The 21,002-nt window shown below is 36.3% G+C and overlaps 2 protein-coding genes across 4 annotated transcripts in view; both read left to right on the forward strand.

Annotated features, from left to right (window-relative positions):
* The window catches only part of slc25a22b (solute carrier family 25 member 22b), a 473,977-nt gene that overhangs the window by 263,621 nt on the left and 189,354 nt on the right, over positions 1-21,002 (forward strand). The gene's annotated exons all lie outside the window — the stretch shown is intronic.
* The window catches only part of syt7b (synaptotagmin VIIb), a 295,403-nt gene that overhangs the window by 199,277 nt on the left and 75,124 nt on the right, over positions 1-21,002 (forward strand). For 2 of the 3 annotated variants that reach the window (XM_068222145.2, XM_068222146.2), the window contains 2 exons: positions 5,038-5,388; positions 18,028-18,147. In XM_068222145.2, coding sequence (XP_068078246.1) covers positions 5,038-5,388; positions 18,028-18,147 — 471 coding nt within the window. 3 annotated transcript variants of the gene reach the window in all.

Below are 21,002 nucleotides of genomic sequence, written 5' to 3' on the forward strand. Positions count from 1 at the left end.
TGAAATCTAATTCGGCACCTCATTTTACTGACCGCCCTCCTCCCCCATCCACTGTTCACTTTCACTTTCTTCCCAACCCTCTTCACTTTCGTCCGCGACACCCTTGCTGTGCCCTCCGTCATCCACCGCACCAACCACCAACCTCCAATCCCCCCCCCAACACACACACCCCACCCCGCTCTCCAGTTTTGTGCGCGACAATTCTCCATCCTCGGGTAACTTGCAGGATCCATTACCCCGATCTGTTCACAAATAAAGCACTGATTCTAGGTAAAAATGAACACTAGGGTCAATATGACACTGAAAACTTGATTTTTTTATATTAATGATAGTTACAGGGACATGTTAGTTTTACAACACCAAACATGTACCACAAAACACCTTAACAGCGTCTATGATTTGTAATCCAGCACATTTGCATCACCTACAGTATCTATCTCCATATGGACGACTTTTTGGTGTGGCGAGTTTGCTGGTGGTTTGTCTTGTTGGCTGCATTTACACTGCACTGTTCAAGTGACTCATTTCCGATTTTATTTCTCCCATGTGGCACAGATGGGATATGGCCCACGTACATGTAAGCAGGAACAAATCACATGGATTCCGATTTTCTCAAATCAGATTCAGGCCTTGTTCATATGTGGAAATTTATCCAATATTAATCGGATCTGTGTCCTCGTGTCTGCAGTGTAAGATCGAATTTTCACCTGTCATTGCGAATCGCACGTCATTAAAAACCATACGCTGAAAAAAAAGTGTTGCATGTAGAACTGTTGAAAACAATTTATTTGTGTTGAATTTAATTTAACAATGTTCAACTTAATTTGTTTGTTTAAATTCAACATAAATAAATAGTTTACAACCACTTAATGTAAAAAAATAATGAAGTAAATCCAAGAAATCATCTCTAAATATTTTTTTTTCAGTGTAGCGAATGATGTAAAGTCTGACTCTTTCTTTTCCGAACAGACTTCAGCAGAGTCCCAAACCTTAAATCTCATACACAAGGACTTAAAAAGCTTTTATATTGTCATATAGCACAGGTATTTTTAGCATGTTAACGAGAGCGAGAGAACCCAATGTCCGCCACGTAACCATAAACTAATATAAAACTAGTGCATACATCACGTGCATAAATCACGCCATGGACATTACATTAAGATGCCTAAAGGTTTTTTAAAAAGCATATATATATCAAAAGAAGATGGACAAATGAGAATCTTTCTGTCATAATCTATGGTGAAACATCTTGTCAAAAGCTGCGAACAGATTTCATACAGGAATAGAGAAAAGAGCACTTTTTAATTATCAGCTGTTAGTCAGCGCTCACTCTTTTTTTTCTGGTCATTGCGCCTTTGCCATGTGCTGTGTAAATTCAGACGATCAGATACAAGTCACTTTTAAAAGATGATGCAAGCAGGTCATCAAAAAAATCAGATACAGTTAAAAAATCGGAATTGAATATCAGGATCTGCAGTGTAAATGCAGCCGTAGAGTGTTATACTAGTGATGCAGTGTGCTCGAGTTTGAGTCCAGTGAAGCACAGTTCCAAAAAAAACAGGAAAAACAATTTAAATTCAAAGTAAACTTTGTGTTAGCAGTGCACTTTTCCACTATTTTACGTTTCGCTTTTGAAAACACTATTGGTTGGGTTTAGGAAATGGATAAGGTAAGTGGTTCGCTGATTTGTACAGCACTGTCTTCCCATGGATGTGTACAAGAAGGGTGTGTATTTGAAAACAGAATGCACCCCAAATAACGTATTTCATATATGCAAAAATATAGACAGCGCGCTCTAGTTGATTTGTTACCTTAAACTGGCAGCAAAACGTACCCGGTGCAGCGTATTTTATTGCAAAAATGAAGGCTGAGGCATATATTTCCACTGAGCCTGGGTTGAACGTCAAACATGAGTCATGTGAAAAGATCTATATGGCTTTTATTGGAGAAAATGTTATTGTATTTTTACAAATAAACACATTTTTAGATCAAAGAAAGCATGTATCGCACTGTAAGTTCTCTAACCCTAGTCCTATACCTTCCTAATGGAGACTCTAAGCAGACTGTATGAAAACATACAAATTAAATTAAAAATACATTGTGAAGTAGCAAACAATTGTCAAGTAGTTATGCATTGCCTTGAAATTGCATGTAGGGATGGGGTGATTATAACACTGTTGATTCAAGAACACGTCCTACTTGATTAAATCATGGCAAGCGATACAGCAAGAAATGCCTATACTCACCATCTCTAATAATCATACTAGCTCTCCATCGTAACGTTCAGAAGACAGTCACAGTCTCTACAGTAGTAACTTCTTCATTTAACTCATCCACATCAATTCACGTCCATTAACGTGCCGCCGTTCCTTTCGCAACCTTGACAAGTGTATGAAACGTGTACTGGCAGAATCTGAGTTATTGCTGACATTCATTCCCTTCCCAAATACTCTCACCAGGGATGCCTCCTTTGAGTACCTTGCAAGAATTACAGCACCGGGTCGCCCATAGGGGTGTGTGGCACTTAACCCTGGTGTAGTAAATCCTTCAGTAGAGCATAAGCATCAGACAGAACAGCTCAGCGGGACTTTATACTGATTAGACATGATGCAGAGCAAAAGGATGTTGCTGGGAGGGGGTGAGTGGATAGAATTGGGATGTTATTTAATTAAAATATCATAGACATAGATCTTAAGCGGGATGAAGTTGGTTTTACCAGACTTGTGCCTTATGCTGGTTTCACACCAAACAATGATTTCTCACTCTACATGAATTTGAACCTGCACAGAAGACATGCTTAAGGTAATTTCTGCACGTTCATGGCAAAAATGTGTCATGCATTCTACATCATTCGTACCACCCAAGTGAAATTTGCCTATATTTGTGCATTTGCATATTCTTTGTATGTAATGTGCTTGCGCAAATAATTAATTTCACTTTTGGTGTGAACCCAGCATTAGTCAGGCTAAGCCGCAAATGAAACGATTGCCCCTTTTCCACTGAAATGGTGCATGTGCCCATTCTGGAGAAACCCAACATTGTACTTTCTTTACAAGATTTGAGCCCTTTTCCAAACTGTATCCTAAACTCCTGAAAGTTTGTATTGAAGGCACATAGTTGCCACAACATAGGTGCTTATGTGAACCCTTTTGAATGCTAAAATAATAAATAAGACACCTACGGTATAGGTCTCAAACTGGATTCCTGGAGAGCCGCAGCTCTGCACAGTTTTGCTCCAGCCCTAATTAAACACAGCTGATCCAACTAACCAAGGTGTTCAAGACTACTAGAGACTATTAAGCATGTGTGAGTTGGAGATGGTTGGAGCTAAACTATGCAGAGCTGTGGCCCTCGAGGAATTGAGTTTGAGACCATGCCCTACGGTATTGTGGACTTAACAGTAACACACACATATGGTGGCCACTGGTCTGTAACTCCTAAAGACTGCAAGCCTCCTCTTAGACTTTCTTGGGAACTTAGTTTTGAGACAAATGTTATGCCATGTTCAAACTACACTGCAGTGGTCAACATTTGAAGTGGATCAAAAACTGTCAGCAAAGTTGTCTTACACATATTAAGCAACACCCATTCAAACTTGTTTTGGTCCACTTGAAATGTTGGCTACTGTATATCAGCTCAATTTTTGCAAGGTCAATTGAACAGGGTGTCATAATTCAGGAACTATAGATGTTAACACTATTAGCAATTCAAGCTTTGCATGGGTATAGAACCCATTGCTTTAATTTTACTTTTAAAAAACTCACAATAATGTGTACGTTTTAATTTGTACCATCTTAAATTTGTAAGTTTTAACTTTACTACAATGAGCACATTAACATGGACACCAATAATTCGATTTTAATACTATTAAGACAATACTCTATTTAGTTGTCTACCATGTAAATGGTGTTTTTTGATTAATTTAATTAGACTAAAGTCATAATTGAACTAAACAGTAATCGAATTAAGACTTGGAGTATGCCTATTTTAGTCGCAATATTGAAGTGTAGTACAGACATGTAAACACCACGATCAAACTATTACCAACATGTAGGATTTTTGCCGGATTTTGCGTCCGGATAGTCTATACACACACACAGCTGTTAGACACTATTCTCTGCACCTACCGAGTCAGTAAAGGACCACAGACACCTGCATGACAAAATGCGGAGGTTTTATTTTTCCCATATGGTGTGCGGTATCAAATTCCATTAAAACTACAATTTTCCAGCAGCTCCTTGCATCCAATGTCTCGTTTGTCAGGGGGCATGCATTAAATGTTCCTGAATGAAAGGGAAAGTGCCAAACTGCATTTACATTTGACAAATTAAAAATGAAACACCCAAAATTACATGAAACTCTGGAGGAAATGTGGATAGCATGATGACGAAATGACAATAGTTACAATATGTGCTATAACATGTAAAACGGGATCAAGAAAGAAACATTCAAAAAGCAGCTCAAGTAAACACCTTAATCATATTATTGTCTTATTCAGATTAGGGCAAATGGTTCGATTACTGATGTCCATGTAAATGTAGTCAATGTTAATATTCAAATCCCCCGTCTTTAAGACATCCTAGGTTTCTTTTAAAGTTACAGCCTGTACATTATACTAATATGCAAACATTTTTCTGTGATAATAAATACCATTGTATCCAGTATCTGCACCATCATCCTGCCAGTGGAAAATGGGCAAATGTGATGTGTAAACTGAATGCTACACATTGTACTAATTTTGCTGCCTAACTATGCTTTCTTTTTCTTCCCTCATTCCCCCATCGTGCCTTTGTCCCCCCAATGGATGTCTTAAAATGTCTTCTCCGTTCCCTCCCTCAACTCTATGGTCTTGTTTGTTTCTCTGCCTCATTCTGTCGCCTCTTCATATCTGGCTTCCCTCACCCTCTCCGGTCTCCCTGGTCTTCGTTAATTGTGTCTACCTTCTCTTCCCTGTATCTTGTGACTTCCTTTCTGTCCCTGTTTCCCGTTTTTCGCCTCGCCCCACAACTTGGCCCCTGTCGTATGATATGGTGCCAGTTTTGGGGACCCCTCTCTTTCCACCACCTCCACCTTGGAGCATATCCCGTCCTCAGCAGCCCGCCCCAGGCCCCTGGTCAGGCAGCAAAGCCTCCAGCAGCCCCTTACCCACCAGCCCCCGCCAGGCCCCAACGACCCCCCAGCCACCTCCCAGAGCCTGGGCCAACTTCACACTGGGCCCGGGGGTGGGGGCCACCGGGGGGGCCCGCGGGGGGTGCGTGGTAGCCCGGCTGGGGCAGGGGCGACCCGCTACAGGTCGGGTGGAGGGGCGCGATCACGTTCCAATCCCGGAAGCTGGGACCATATGATGGGACAGATCCGGACCAGAGGCATGGACGTCAAGTCATTCCTGTAAGTATCAAATGCTAATTTATGCTGTTTTTTACTTTATTCTTATTTTTTACCTACCACACCACAACCTAGTGGTGTCAAATGGAACTACAATTATGTTGATCTTATTCTGTAATGCTAAAGTGCGCTCATTAATGCATGTATATGTGTGAATGAGTGTGTATGGGTGCTTCCCAGTACTGGGTTGCAGCTGGAAACATGCATCTGCTGTGTAAAACATGTGCTGGATAAGTTTTATTGACTTAGTTTTTTTTTTATTGTTAAATGCTTTAACTTAAAAGTGTTTGAATCTTTTGGAGTTTGTCGGACTCTGAATTTAATGAAAACGTTAACAAATGCAGCAATAATATAAATAAGAAAAACTGTATTCATTTTTAGATAGCAGTGAATTTCTCAGTTGGCCTTCAATACAAACAGTTTTTTTTACCTTTCCATGCTATCTGTGTTTAAGTTTACCATCTCTACTCTTGTTTTCTCTAATCTTTGTGTCTTTCTGATGAACTGCAGGGTTGCCACATCTAGTCACTTTATTTTTTTCTTCCATGGTAACTGAATTCTTAATGTATCTGATGTTTTTGCCCTTTAGTCAATCCTTGTAATATTCATGTGAAGGATACCCTCACATCACTGCATCCAGTTGTGTTTACGCTGCTGAAAAGACTGATTTAAACCAGAAAAGATATAGAGAATACCTCAGGTTTATCATTATTTTTAAAGAGATTGGTCACCCTAAAATGAAAATCACCCTTTCATTTAACCACCAATCACCCTTTACTTGTTCATAACTAGTTTGAGTTTTTTTTTTTTTTTTTGCTGTTTAACACAAAAAAGATATTTTGAAGAAGGTTGGTATTGACTTGATTGTAAGGGATAAGCAAAGGTTTGCCATTCATTAAAGGATGTTAAATGTGCAACGTTGAAGAGAAAAACTGCCCGATATACAGTATACATACATTCAAGACTGAAATTATTCATACCGCTGGCAAATTCTGCCTTAAAGTTGCATCTATTAAAACAACAATTTTTTTTTTTTTTTACTGGAAATGGCAATCCCAAAAGATAATAAGATGTGAGCACCTGTAGGGCTCACGTGATCCTCTCTCAGCTTGCTCAGAGGCTGGTTGTATTTATGCAGTATTGACCTACACAGGTCTACGTTTAAAGCAGGTCGCCACCCAGAGCAACAGGCAGCTACAAACTCGCTGCTAGTGTGAATGAAGCATTAGGTAGAAAATAATCTAAAAGTAATCCAAAAATAGTCTGATTAGATTACCCAAAACTGCTACTTTGGAAAATTGACTATATTTCTGTTTTTTTTTTGCATTTTTATGAGTGCATACCCATATTCACAATTACCTTATAACCATGTTATGTGAAAAATAATCTAAATTAATCCAAAAGTAATCCGATTAGATTGTGTAAACTGCATAATTTAGAAAAACAACTATATTTATTTTTCTTTGTATTTTTATCAGTGCGTAACCATATTCACATTGACAACCATGTTAGGTAAAAAGTAATCCAAAAGTAGTCTGATTAGATTGCCTAAACCGCAAAATCGGGAAAATCTGCTGTTTTTCTTTGTTTTTATCAGTGCGGATCCATATTCACATTGATAACCATGTCAGATGAAAAGTAATCTAAATGTAATTCAAAAGTAATCTGATTGGCTTACCTAAACCAGGGATGTCAAACTCAATTCCTGGAGGGCAGCAGCCCTGCACAGTTTAGTTCCAACCCTAATTAAACATGCCTGATCAAACTTAGGGTTTGTTTGAAACCTATAGGTAAGTGTGTTGGAGCAGGGTTGGAACTAAACTGTGCAGGGCTGCGGCCCTCCGGGAATTGAGTTTGACATCCCTGACCTAAACTGAATGATTTGAAAAAACTAGTGAAATTATTTTTCTTTAATTATCTTTATCGGTGCATATCTATATTAACAATGATAACTGTGTTAGGTGAAAAGTTATTTAAAAGTAATCCAAAAGTAATCTAATTAGATTACATAAACTGTATAATCTGGAAAACTGTAATCATTTTTCCTTGTATTCGTATCAGTGAGTAACCATTTTTACTTTTACGTGATAATGCAAAACGCAATCTGAAAGTAATTCAAAAGTAATCTGATTGGATTAAATAAACTGCATAATCTGGAAAAGCTACTTTATTTATTTTACTTTATATTTTTATCAGTGATTATCTATATAATTACATTGATAACCGTGTTTGGTGAAAATTAATCTAAAAACAATCCAAAAGTAGTCTTATTAGATTACCTAAACTGCGTAATCTGCAAAGCCTTCTGTTATAATTTTCTTTGTATTTTTATCAGGAAGTAACAATATTCACTTCTATGTGATAACGTGAAAAGTGATCCAAAAGTAATCTGATTAGATTATCTAATCTGCATAATTTTGAAAATCAACTATATTTATTTTCTTTGTATATTTATCAGTGCGTAACCATATTCACATTTACATTACCATGTTAGCTGAAAGGTAATCTAAAAGTAATCCAAAAGCAGTTAGATTTGATTACTTAAACTGCATACTTTGTAAAACCAACTATATTTTTCTTTGTATTTTTATCCGTGCATAACCATATTCACGTTCACGTGATAACTGTGTTAAGCCGCTACAAAGTCACCGCTAGTGTGAATGAGGCATTAGGTGAAAAGTAATCCAAAAGTAATCCAAAAGAAGTTTGATTAGATTACCTAAACTGCATAATTTGGAGTAATGACTATATTTATTTTTCTTTGTTTCTATCAGTGCAAAACCATATTTACATTTACAAGATTACATGTTAGGTGAAAAGTAATCTAAAAGTAATCCAAAAGTAGTCTGATTAGATTACCTAAACTGCAAAATTTGGAAAAATGACTATATTTGTCATTGTATGTTCATCAGTGTGTAACCATATTCACAATTACATGATAACTTTGTTAGGTGAAAAGTAATCTAAAAGTAATCCAAAAGTAATTTGGTTAGTTTACCTAAATTGCATGCTTTAATAAATATACAGTATTTCTTGGTCTTCTTTTTCTAAAAAGTACAGAATAATCATGTAATATCAACATTTTCTAAAATCTCTACAATCTACTTCACGTAATTTGTAATCTTCAGTTTTTGATAATATAAACTAGCAGTGAATGAAGCCACCAACTGCAGTGTGTGTCTTTAGAGCTTGTCTGATTGTGTGCTGTCCTTTTCCTGGCCATGCTTGATTCATGACTTCTCTTTCGCTCTGTTGCCTGCTTGTGTCTCTTTGTTTCTTGTCGTGCTCAGTCTCTTACTCACGCCTGATTGCGTCCCATCTCTCTCTGCGCCCTCCCGTCTCTCTCTCTGTTTGCCCATCTGTTTAAGTGTCTTCTTCATGGCTCTACACCTGTCACCTGTACACAGCAGGGGTGAAGAGCCCGAGGAAGAGGATTATTCATCTGTGTCTGTCTTGATCTTTAAGCGTTTTTGTTTTTTTCAATCCGTGTCGTAGAGTAGGGAAACCTCTTTACATAGTCGATGAATGTGTAAGAATGGGGGAAAAAGATGTGGTTTGCAATAAAAACAAATACATACTGTATGATAATTTTTATCCTTTCGAATGTTTATCCTTGTTTGAGTTGACTAGCAGTTCAAAGACAACAACCGAAGCTAATGGAGTTGGTTCGGTGTTCGGGAATCTAATCTATAACTAGTGATTCAATTTAAATGTATTTTTAGCTCTTTAAAGGGGCAGTTCACAAGAACATTTGATGTTTATTTATTCATCTTCAGTTCATTTAGGATGTAGGTGACTTATTTTTTTGTCAGCTAAACATTATATTTTAAAGGTGTGATCCACTGCAATATCATATTTTAACTTTTAGTTGATGTGTAATGTGGCTGTGTGAACATAAACAGCATCTCTGAATGTAAGACGCTCAAAGTTCAACGCAATGGAAGACATTAGCTTTTATAGAGTTAGCTTAGCAATGCCAAACAGCAAATGAAGTTTGGGGACAAAAAATAAATAAATCTAGGTTAGTGAGATCACATGGGCTTCTGGTTACGTGCATTCACCTCGTGCACACACCCTGCCCAGCAATGTAGCAGAGAAAGCTAAATGGCGTCCAAATGCTGCTATTTCCACAGAAATGTTCTATTTCTGTATTTGGGCTTCCAAAGGACACAACACTAAGAGAGAAGTGCTTACAGTTTAATTTTAATTATGTTTCAGAGAATTATTAAAAATATATAGCTTGCATTTGACAAAGGAGAGCTTCCAGAATCTCTCCCATTTCAGTGTTGGATTCGGCTAAAAACTGCTCCAAGTGAAGAAGCTGTGGATTGTGAGCCACAACCTGTAACTATTTTTATTTGTTAAAACTGATCAACTTCAAGCACAGTTTCTAGCATTAACGGTATGTTGTAGTGAGGATGTAAACAAGCATGTAAAAAATGGGAAATGCTGTTTGGCACTGTTAACAATTTAGCTAAAAATTCATATTCATCAGTCAAACCACTGTAAACACACACAATCTTCACCAGCGCTAGCAATGTCTCTCTATGCATTTCATATATTTATTTATTTTCTTTTTGGCTTAGTCCCTTGATTAATACGGGGTTGCCACAGCGCAATGAACTACTAACTTATATAGCACATGTTTTACGCAGCGCATGGCCTTTCAGCTGCAACCCATCTCAGGAAACATCGATACACACTTATTCACACACATACTCTTTGCACAATTTAGCTTACCCTATTCACCTGTACCACATGTCATTGGACTTTTGGGCGAAACCGGAGCACAGGGAGGAAACCCACGCGAACGCAGGGAGAACATGTAAACTCCACACAGAAATGCCAACTGACCCAGCTGAGGCTCGAACCAGCAACCTTCTTGTTGTGAGGCGACAGCACTACCTACTGCACCACCGCAACGCCATTCTATATATATATATATATATATATATATATATATATATATATATATATATATATATATTTTTTTTTTTTTTTTTTTTTTTTTTACCTTTAGTATAAGGCAGGACTGAAATCATATTAACATGCAGACAATAGCATAAATACGCAGATAATTTCCAGACCGGCTCTAACAGTGTATTTGAAAAGGCGCTGTTCACACAGGCAAGGACGTTTTAGAATTTTTCCAGAAAAGACCGGTCACACATCCAATCCAAAATACTGGTAAATTCTGACATTATTAACCAGAAATGAGCTCTAACAGCTGCGCTTATACTTGTAAACATAGAAGGGGTCGGCCTTTTGTTGATGGTTTCCCTTTTATTTATAGCTTTAGCATTCATGCAGCTGCTTTATGAGACATCCAAAGGCAGAAGCACGAACCGCAGCTAGATGTTTACACATTTGACTACATTACAAATTCTGTGGATGGATAAGTATTGTGAACAACGTGGAGATGTACATAATATATGTGTGTGCTGGTGCTCACACGGTGCACTCGCATCATGTGCACACGCGTCACGCAACTGAAGCAAAGCTTGAAGGTAAACAAACAGCAATTTATCATAAGTATTTTATCAATATTTATTTACACAGTTGGCATTAAGAAGGAGCATACATTATCTGACTAACATCTAGCTGCTAAATGCGTCTGGAAAAATATTCAAAGGCTTTTATTTTCATAAACAGCGCGGGTGTGAAAGCGCCTGTGTGTTCTGATTGGCGTAAGCAGACGTCTCACGTCAGCGCGTTCTAATCGTAAACACGCTCTTTCCAGCATCTTTCCTTCTGCATTCACATACCGCAGCATTCCGGCAAATTACTGATAATGTTACAACTTCTCTTTCCGGAAAATTACCAGAACGAATTTACCGATATTTTCAAAGAGGGCCTGCTCACACATACAGAAGGTCTGTATGTGTAAAGGGGCTATAGTGAGTGAGTTGGATGTTTCCAACTAGGTTCAACAATCAATTTGCTCAACTAATTGAAACTGTCGTTTTTGAGCTATTCATTAACAGAACTGCTTTATAAGAGTCATTTGTTCAAATAAATGGACTGCCCCGGTTGTGTTGTGTTGTTTGTTTGTTTTGGTATGACATTTTGTGTCTTTGTTGCAGCATTCTTCCATTCCCTCTCATCAGAGAAGTAAACTATGAAATAACTCAACAATCCATTTGCCAATGTGGTGAAGTAAACACTGCATTATTAAAATAATTCATCCAATGCAAGACTAAAAGTTAGAGATCTTAAGGGCTAAAGGCTTAATCAACTATCCGATATTTTTCCTGAAAGCCATTGTGTGTGAATACCTTCCTGACATAGAAAAGAGACTCAGTGATAGACAAGAGGAGAGAAGAAACTGAAGCTTTTCTATGAACTCGCAGTGTGTACAATTCCAGCTCTGTGTGTGTGTGTGTTTGAGTGTGTGGCGAGGTCATTCAGCAAATTACAATCTCTATAGTTCATTGTGTTTGTGTGCGTGCGTGCGTGCATTTGTGTGTGTGTGTGTGTGTGTGTGTGTGTGTGTGTGTGTGTGTGTGTGTGTGTGTGTGTGTGTGTGTGTGTGTGTGTGTGCGTGCATGCATGAGTGTGTGCTGTTGTGTGTGAATGAGCATGTGGATCTTGTCACGTGTTTAAATGTGCATGTGTGTGTATGCATGAGTGTGTGTGTGGTTGTGTTTTGTGTGTGCACGTGTGTGTCAGTTGTTTGTAAGTCAGTGTGAGTGTGCTGTTGGATTAACTCTACATCGATCTGCTGTCTTCATCATCATTACTACTATGATTAACTGTCATGAAGTAGAGCGAGAGGCGTTTCACAGCGTGTCTAAGAGAGTAGAATTCCCATTCAGTCGTAGAAACCTGCCATTTTCACTCTAGTTTAGGGTTTCTGTCATTTGCATGGAGGGAACAGAAGAGAACAAGTTGTTCTTAACCTGTCTGCATCTCAGACAGACTGACATTTTAACCTCGCTGTTTGTTTGAGTTTTTTAAAGTTTTTGCATTTTGAGTTTTTGAGTTGAGAAGTAATATTGTTTTTAGAAATATTATCATGGCAACTGAAACAAGTTGAAGATATTAATGATTCCCAAGTTTTGAACAAATACATCCATAATAATAAAAATAAACAAGTCTAAAATGCTGCAAAATGTATACATATATGTATATATACATATATAAAATCATAATCACAATTATTTTGGTCATAATTGTAATAACGATTATTCAAAACGATTATCAGTTGAAGTCAAAATTATTAGCCCTCCTGTGATTCTTTTAGTTTTATTTCTAAATATTTCCTAAATTATGTTTAACAGAAAGGAATTTTTAAAATTATTTCCGATAATATTTTTTATTCAGGAGAATGTCTTATTTGTTTTATTTCGGCTAGAATAAAATCAGGTTTAAATATTTTATAACATATTTTAAGGTCAAAATCATTAGCCCCTTAAGCTAGATATTTTTGATTGTCTGCAAAAGAAACTACCGTTATGACTTGCCTAATTATTATTATTATTATTATTATTAATATTATTAATATTATTATTATTGTCAGTATTGTTAATTACCCTAAGTAAGGGTACTTATTATTATTATTATTATTATTATTATTAGTAGTAGTAGTAGTAGTAGTAGTAGTATTATTAATTACCCTAAGTAAGCCTTTGAATATCACTTTAAGCTGAATACTAGTATCTTGAAAAATATCTTGTGAAATATTATGTGCTGTCAGCATAGCAAAGATAAAATAAATCAGTGATTAGAAATTTATGAAATCTATTATGTTTAGAAATGTGTTGAAAAAAATGTCTTTCCATTAAACAGAAATTCGGGGTAAAGGGTTGCTAATAATTCAGGAGGGCTAATAATTCTGACTTCAACTGTATACAGTTGTTTACCTCCCAGTAAATAAGGAAAGGGAAATACATACAATAGAATAAAAATATGAAACAAACTGTGGTTTAAGCATCTTCACTGTAAGAAAATATTTAATTACTGCTACAAAAGTCCTTGAGTCAAGAGCAGTGAGGGGTTTTGTCCTTTTGTTGTTTGATTAAAGATAAAAAAAAGTCGGCAGCAGGAATATTGTCATTTTAAGAGCAGTGCAGTTCTAATTTATGGTTTCTCTTTCACGCGTCTTTTGATTTTGATTAAGATGACTTTAGATGTGTGTGCTCTGCTCGTCTCTGACGGTGTGCGCACAAACACAGCAGCATGTGCTCTTTTGCACTTTTATAAACAAGAATGACTCAAATGTACATCAATGAATGATGCGCATCTCGTGCTGCAAACGTTACATTACAGCACATGCTTTTAGCCATTTTCACATGAAACTGAGTTTTGCAGAGCAACAAATGTGTACAACTGGAAAGGGGGCGGGATATGATACAGTATTCGTTTTATCTTGATTACTGTTTTTTTTTTTTTTTCATAATCATTAGAAGCCAAAATCGAAATCGAATTTTTGATTAATTGCACAATAATGTAGTGGGGAAAATAAATATTGAACTCAGAAAACATGTTTCTAAAGGTGCTGTTGAGCTGAAATTTTCACCAAATGTTGGTAACAACCAAATAATTCATTATATGCTAAGAAAACAAATCTAATTAGTTTACAAATGAAGTTAGATGTTATAAGTAAAAAGTATTGAACACATGAAGAAAGGGAGGTGTAGAAAGGCAGTGAAAGCCCAGACAGCAGCTGAAATCTCTCAGTAGTTTTTCAGCAACTCTCTGCCCTTCCTCAATGTAAATTAATATCAGCTGCTTCAGTTTAACATCTAGCAGGAGGAAGAAAATTAAACTAGGGTTGACATTTCAGCAAGATAATGATGCAAAACACAGCCAAGGAAACTCTCAAATGCTTTCAGAGAAAGCGGTAGAATGGCCCAGCCAATCACCTGACTTGAATCCAATAGAAAATACAAATTAAAGATCAGATTTGATAGACGAGACCCACAGAACCATCAAGATTTTTACACTCTGTTGAAGCCTGTGAAAAACTCTCACCTGAGTAATGCATGTGACTTCATTCTCCATTTGAGAGGCGTCTTTAAGCTGCCATCACATTTCAAAAAAAATTTGTATAAATATTATTTATTGATTTTTGTTATAAGCAAGATCTTTGTACATCAAAAAGCAAGGTTTTATTTAGTGTTTCTTATGTTTTTTTTGTTATTATTATTATAATTTGTCAAATTTATATCCGATATTGATGCAAATTGATTCAAAAGGGAACTCAATCAGTACTATTGACAAATGTTCAGCATTTAACAGGACACATTAAGCTGACTGTAATTAAATCGGTAATATCCAACGTGAGCTGTAATCTAGACACATAAGACACCCGAATAAAAGTGAATGGTAATTTTACCTTTTTAAAAATATATTATTATTGCTTCATAACTCCTGTGGCTAATAGTTTTTAAGCTTTCACTATCATCCTAAAATACTGTAAACAGAGGTGAAGGATGTTTCCATGTGTTTTAATCCTCCAGCACTCTGTCAGTAATCTCTCTCTCTCTCTCTGCAGGATTGTGTAAGTGTGTGTAAGCTCTAATTCTCTGATATGATGATTGTCTGACAGGCAATTAAGCGTGCGCTGCTCAGGGGACGAGAGAGAGATTTGTGCTGTGAAGCTCAGGTTTACTCTAGTGGACTGAAGCACTGCTGCCTTTATTGATTTAAACACACAATAACAAGTGAATGGAAAAACGATGAGGTGAGGACTAAAGATGAGGGAGAGGCTTCCCATTAAGATTTTTAATGACTAAGTATTAATAAAAATATATATTTTTTAATATTTTAAAATATATACTAGACTAAATATATTTTTAAATAATAATAATAATAATATTTATACATTTTAAAAAGTGTAAATGCATTTTTTTATTTTAATAAATTGGCTTTATAACAAAAGCATAAAAATATGTTGTATTAAAATAATATTTATATCTAATAAAATGTATTAAAATAATAATAAAACAAATATGGGGGGAATTTTGTGTCACAGTACCTTGTGTTCTCACTCTCTCCTCCAGTTCTATGTTACAGATTACCTTCAGTTACCTGCTTTTACTCTCAGTCACGAAGTCACAGGTCATGGTTCTGCTGGATTTCCACCTTTCCAAACAGAGATGATCGTGTCAGGCATGGTATGAGTACAACCAGAGATTTTATGTGCAGCCCAGTCCATCCAGCCTTCAGCACATGGGTTGATGTTTATTAGCAAGAGGCCTTCCACCATAGCAGGGTAATCTAAAACAAGGAGAGGATGTAAGCACCGGCTCCAATAGCCATGCCGATCACACTCTTCAGTCCAAAATGTTTCAGGATTGATGGAAGAGTCTCAAATGACCTGTGATTTCGTGACTGACAGTAAAAGCAGGTAACTGAAGGTAATCTGTAACATAGAACTGGAGGAGAGACTGAGAACACAAGGTACAATGACATTTTAAGTAGCAACAAACAAAGGATTATTTAAAAAAAAATTATAAATAATAATAATTTTATAGTTTTTCCTATAATTTTTTTTTCTGGATAAAGTCTTATTTGTTTTATTTCAGCTAGAATAAAAGTAGTTTTTAATAAAAATAAAAAAAACTTGCCTAATTACCCAACTTGACTAATTAACCTAGTTAACCCACTTAAGTCAAGTTCAAGTTCTATTCATTTATATAGCACGTTTCCAACTGCCACAGGGCTGCACAAAGTGCTTTACAGAGAGAAAATAAACACATGATATGAGCATAAAACAGTAAAAACAGCAATAAGCACATAATAGGAAGGAACATAGAAAAATGATCAATAATAGAGCAAAAATAAAAATAAAAAATAGTAATAATAATAATAAAATATTTTTTCCTCATTAAAAGATGCTACCACAGTTGACCAACACTAAACACAATAGAGAACTTGACCGTTTTGATCCCCCTTCCCACTCCCAACACCCCCCCCCCCCCCCTTCTGAAAGGGAAGGACTTATGCTTCAAAAAGACCTAGAAAATAAATGCGTCTTTTATTTGGACTTAAAAATAGGCAGCGACGAAGCCTTTTTTAACTCTAATGGCAGAGAGTTTCAGAGGCGAGGACCTGCTATGGCAAAAGCACGTTCGCCCCTACTTTTGAGGTGGGCCTTTGGAACTATTTATAAAAACTGATCAGCAGAACGCAAGTGTCTTTGAGGAGTGTAGTTAACAATCAGTTGGGATAAATAATGAGGGCCAAGACCATGTACGGATTTTCACCGGTAGCCAATGTAGAGACCACAGAACAGGAGTGATGTGTGCATATTTCGGGCTTTTAGTTACGAATCTGTACTCTGTAAGAAACTGTAGGGGAGCAATCTGAGACTTAGGCAGCCCAAAATATAGAGAGTTGCAATAAGTGCGTGTATGGCAAAGTCTTTAAATGTCACTTTAAGCTGAATATTAGTATCTTGAAAACTATTTAGAAAAATATTATTCACTGTCATCATGACAAAGGTAAATTAGTTATTATAAATGAGTTATTAAAACTATTACGTTTAGAAATGTGTTGAAAAAAGTCTACTTTTCATTAGACATAAATATACAGGGGGCTAATAATTCAGGAGGGCTAATAATTCTGACTTCAACTGTATGTTTGGATTGAACCTTTAGCGGCAGCATTTTTCACACGGTGTTGGATGAAACGCAGATCAAATCAGAAAGGGGAGTGAATGGTCATGTTCAGGACCTGCTGTGAATCTGAGCTCAGCCTCTCGTAAAGGCCATTTACAGCCCTTGTAAGGGTGTTGTTTCAGTCTCATGTAATCGATAAACGAGTGTGTGTGGGTTTAATGCGCTCTTGCTCAGCACTGAACCTTTCAGAGCCAAAGGCAAAATGTCTTGTGTGTGCCAGTCTGACCATTCCTTCACCAGAGCAAATCCTCATCAAATCAGCTGATATTATTATTTATTCATTCGTTCTCCTGTGGCCTAGTCCTTTTTTCATCAAGTCCTGATAGTGGAATGAACCGCCAACTTATCCAGCATATGTTTTACACAGCAGATGCCCTTCCAGCTGCAACCTATCACTGGGAAACATCCATACACATCATTCACACATATACACTACGACCAATTTAGTTTATTCAATTCACCTGTACCGCATGTCTTTCGACTGTGGGGGAAACCTACGCCAACGTATTGAGAACATGTGAAGTCCACACAGAAATGCTAACTGGCCCAGCCGGGACTCGAACCAGTGACCTTGTTGCTGTGAGGCGACAATGCTAACCACTGAGCCACATTGTCACCCTTAAAAATATTATTATTTTTAAATGATTTATGCAATGATGTCCATGTCATGAAATCTTCAAACATTTTTTTTTTTTTTTTAATTTTCAAAACTCAAAACATTCTTTAAACTTCAGCTTTCACACAGGACTTTATCAGTGTATTGTGATGAGTTTTTCTTGTCCACACTGAAAAAAATGAAACTGTTGCAAATTTATGTTGAATTTAAACAATCAAATTAAATTTAGTAGTGTTTAACTTAATTTGTTTGCTTAAATTCAGCCCATATAAATTGTTTTCAAACACCTAAAATTTTTTGTGAATCCAATAAATTCCAACAAATATTTTTTTAAACAAATATTTTTTTGTGTAGTTAATGGCGTGTTCAACTCTTGTGTGTGATTGTGTGTGCTTTTGTTAGAGAGGGGAAGATGGTGGTTTTGTCTCTCGCCATCGGACTTGCAGAACAAGATGACTTCGCCAACCTTCCAGACCTACAGGAGGCACCAGCGGACACAGAAACACCTCCCACCGACAAACGGTAACGCCTGGTTTATCAGACCCATTCATTTCCGTATAGAGCTGGTAAAACATGCTGGTATATACATGATTCTGGCTGGAAATATTGATTACATCCTCTCCTGGGCAGGAGTTCAGACTCAGAGAATTTTATTTAATTTAATTTTTTATTTTTATCATTACTTATTTATTATTATTTTTTGTTAGTTAGTTAGTTTTGTTTTGTTTTATTGGTTAATTAGTTAATTCATTTTTTCATTGTATTTTATTTTATTATTATATTATTTCCAATGCAATGTTTCCATGAAGTTTGTTGTTTTTTGACTGTTTCCCGTTGTGATAGATTCTATTATCTGAGAAAATAAAATCCATTTCTCTATAGATGGACATTGAAATATGTAAAGGCTATATATAATTCTTTATATGTTTCTAAATAATCCACATGATCAAAAGTTTGTTGTGCACAATCTACTTAATGCCTTCTGATATTTGAATGACAGCTTAATACTTTTTTGTACATAAAAGACCTTTTAGTAAAATGTTTTTTGTTTTGTTTTTTTGCTGTGAAAATTGATTCTTTTCTGATTTGGCAGAATATTCGTCCATATCTCTTTGTTTCAGTGCCTTATAAAAGTGAATTTTTCATATTGTTTTTAAAGTCTGATTTTAATGTTAGAAGTCAGAGTGTTGAGTTAGTGCGCCAGAATTGTTGCCTGGAAAATATCAATTTGTCATATTCTGTCGGTTTTGGCAGTAAATAAGAATTTTGAGTCAGTAAGATTTTTCTGTTAGTTGCCAGAATTTTCAGTTGGTGTGACAAAATATGGAGTAAGTCAGAATTTTGAGTTAGTAAGCCAGAACTGTTAATTTCAGAAAATTCTGTTTGCTCATCACAGTTATGAGGAAGTCAAAATTTTGAGCTAATCAGAATTTTGAGCTAGTGAGACAGAATTGTGAATTAATAATTCTGAATTTTGAGCTAGTGAGACAGAATTGTGAATTAATAAGTCAGAATTTTGAGCTAGTGAGACAGAATTGTGAATTAATAAGTCAGAATTTTGAGCTAGTGAGCCAGAATTGTGAATTAGGTTGGTCCGAATTTTGTAGTCAGTAAGACAGAATTTTAAGTTAGTAAAAGATTATTTTTAATAAGCCAAAATTTTGAATTAGTAAGCCATAATTTTGTCAGTAAGTCAGAATTGTAATTTAGTAAGTCAGAATTTTGAGTTTATAAAAGAGAAATTTTATAAAGTCAGAATTTTGAGTAAGTAAACAAGAGTTTTGAGTTGGTAAGTCTGAATGTTAAGTTAGTACGCCAGAATTTTGAGACAGTAAGAGAATTTTGAATCAGTAAGCCAGAATTTTCAGTTTGTAAGTTCGAATTTTGAGTAAGTGAGCCAGAATTATGAATTGGTAAGCCAGACTTTTGAATCAGTAAGCATGGACTTTGAGTTAGTAAGTCAGAATTTTGAGCCAGTAAGCCAGAATTATCAATTGGTAAGTCCGAATTCTGAGTAAGCTAGAATTTTGAGTTAGTAAGAAAGAATTTTTAATAAGTCAGAATTCTGAGTTAGTCAGAATTTCTTTTAAATAAGTCAGAATTTTAGTCAGTAAGCCAGAATTTTGAATCAGTAAGCCAAGATTTTGAGTTAGTACTGTAAGTCAGAATTTTGAAATTAATAATTTAGAATTTTGAGTCTGTAACAACCAGCCAGAATTTTGAATTAAGTCAGAAGTTTCAGTCTGCAAGTCAAAACTTTGAGTTATTAAGTCAGGATTTTTAGTTAGTAAGCTTATTTAATCAGCTGTCCAGCAATGTGTAAATCTCAATTTCCAAAAAAGGACACCAGTGACTGTTTTTTAGGTCAAGGGTAACAATATATCCCTGTTCAAACATCTTCTAAAAGTGTCTTTTCCACGACAGCTTCCCTTCAACAGTAAACAGTTAAAGTGTGAGCTGTGTTTTTGCTAATCAAGTCCTCAACCCACTCAAACTCCTGACAGAATCAATGACTGTCCTTGTGTGTCTTAAGCTGTTGATCAATCACAATGTCAATAGTATCGGCCAGTTTAAAGCCTCTCCTCACATCATTTGACTTTAGGCAAGTGTCGACATTTACCCAATGAGGAAATAAGCAGCAGATGTGCGTTCTCTGTGTGGGAATGCTAAAAAAAAAGTAGGCACGCTAATGCTAATGTTGTTATTATTATTCATGAATCTTTTTTGTGCAGGTTTGTTTGTTCTTGCGATCTTATCAGGCTCATTTGGTGTGGCATTTTGGAGTTTTTGCACTATCATCTCACATCCCTTTGGTAGTTTCTGTGTGTGTGTGTGTGTGTGTGTGTGTGTGTGTGTGTGTGTGTGTGTGTGTGTGTGTGTGTGTGTGTGTGTGTGTGTGTGTGTGTGTGTGTTTGTGTGTGTGTGTGTGTGTGTGTGTGTGTGTGTGTGTGTGTGTGTGTGTGTGTGCGTGCGTGTGTGCGTGCGTGCGTGCGTGCATGCGTGCGTGTGTGTGTGTGTGTGCGCGTGATCAGTGTTTCAGCAAGGTGTCAGGATCACAGTGGGAGTTTGCTGATTATAAGAGACTCTAAAAATACTGTAAAAAAAAAAAGTACTGACTAAAAATACACCCTCCACTATCACACACACACAAGCAACACACAAGTATTGTATCTCTCTCACACACACAGTGACATGCACAAATACACAAACATACACATGCACACACAAGTATCTCAAACACATGCATACACAATGATACACACGCAAACATTGCATCACATACACACAAGCATCACACACACACACACCCACACACACAAGCATCACATACAGACAAACATGTACGCACAATATACAGACGTACACAACACACATAC

Source organism: Danio rerio, chromosome 7, assembly GCF_049306965.1.
Source record: "Danio rerio strain Tuebingen ecotype United States chromosome 7, GRCz12tu, whole genome shotgun sequence".
NCBI classification, from domain to species: domain Eukaryota; kingdom Metazoa; phylum Chordata; class Actinopteri; order Cypriniformes; family Danionidae; genus Danio; species Danio rerio.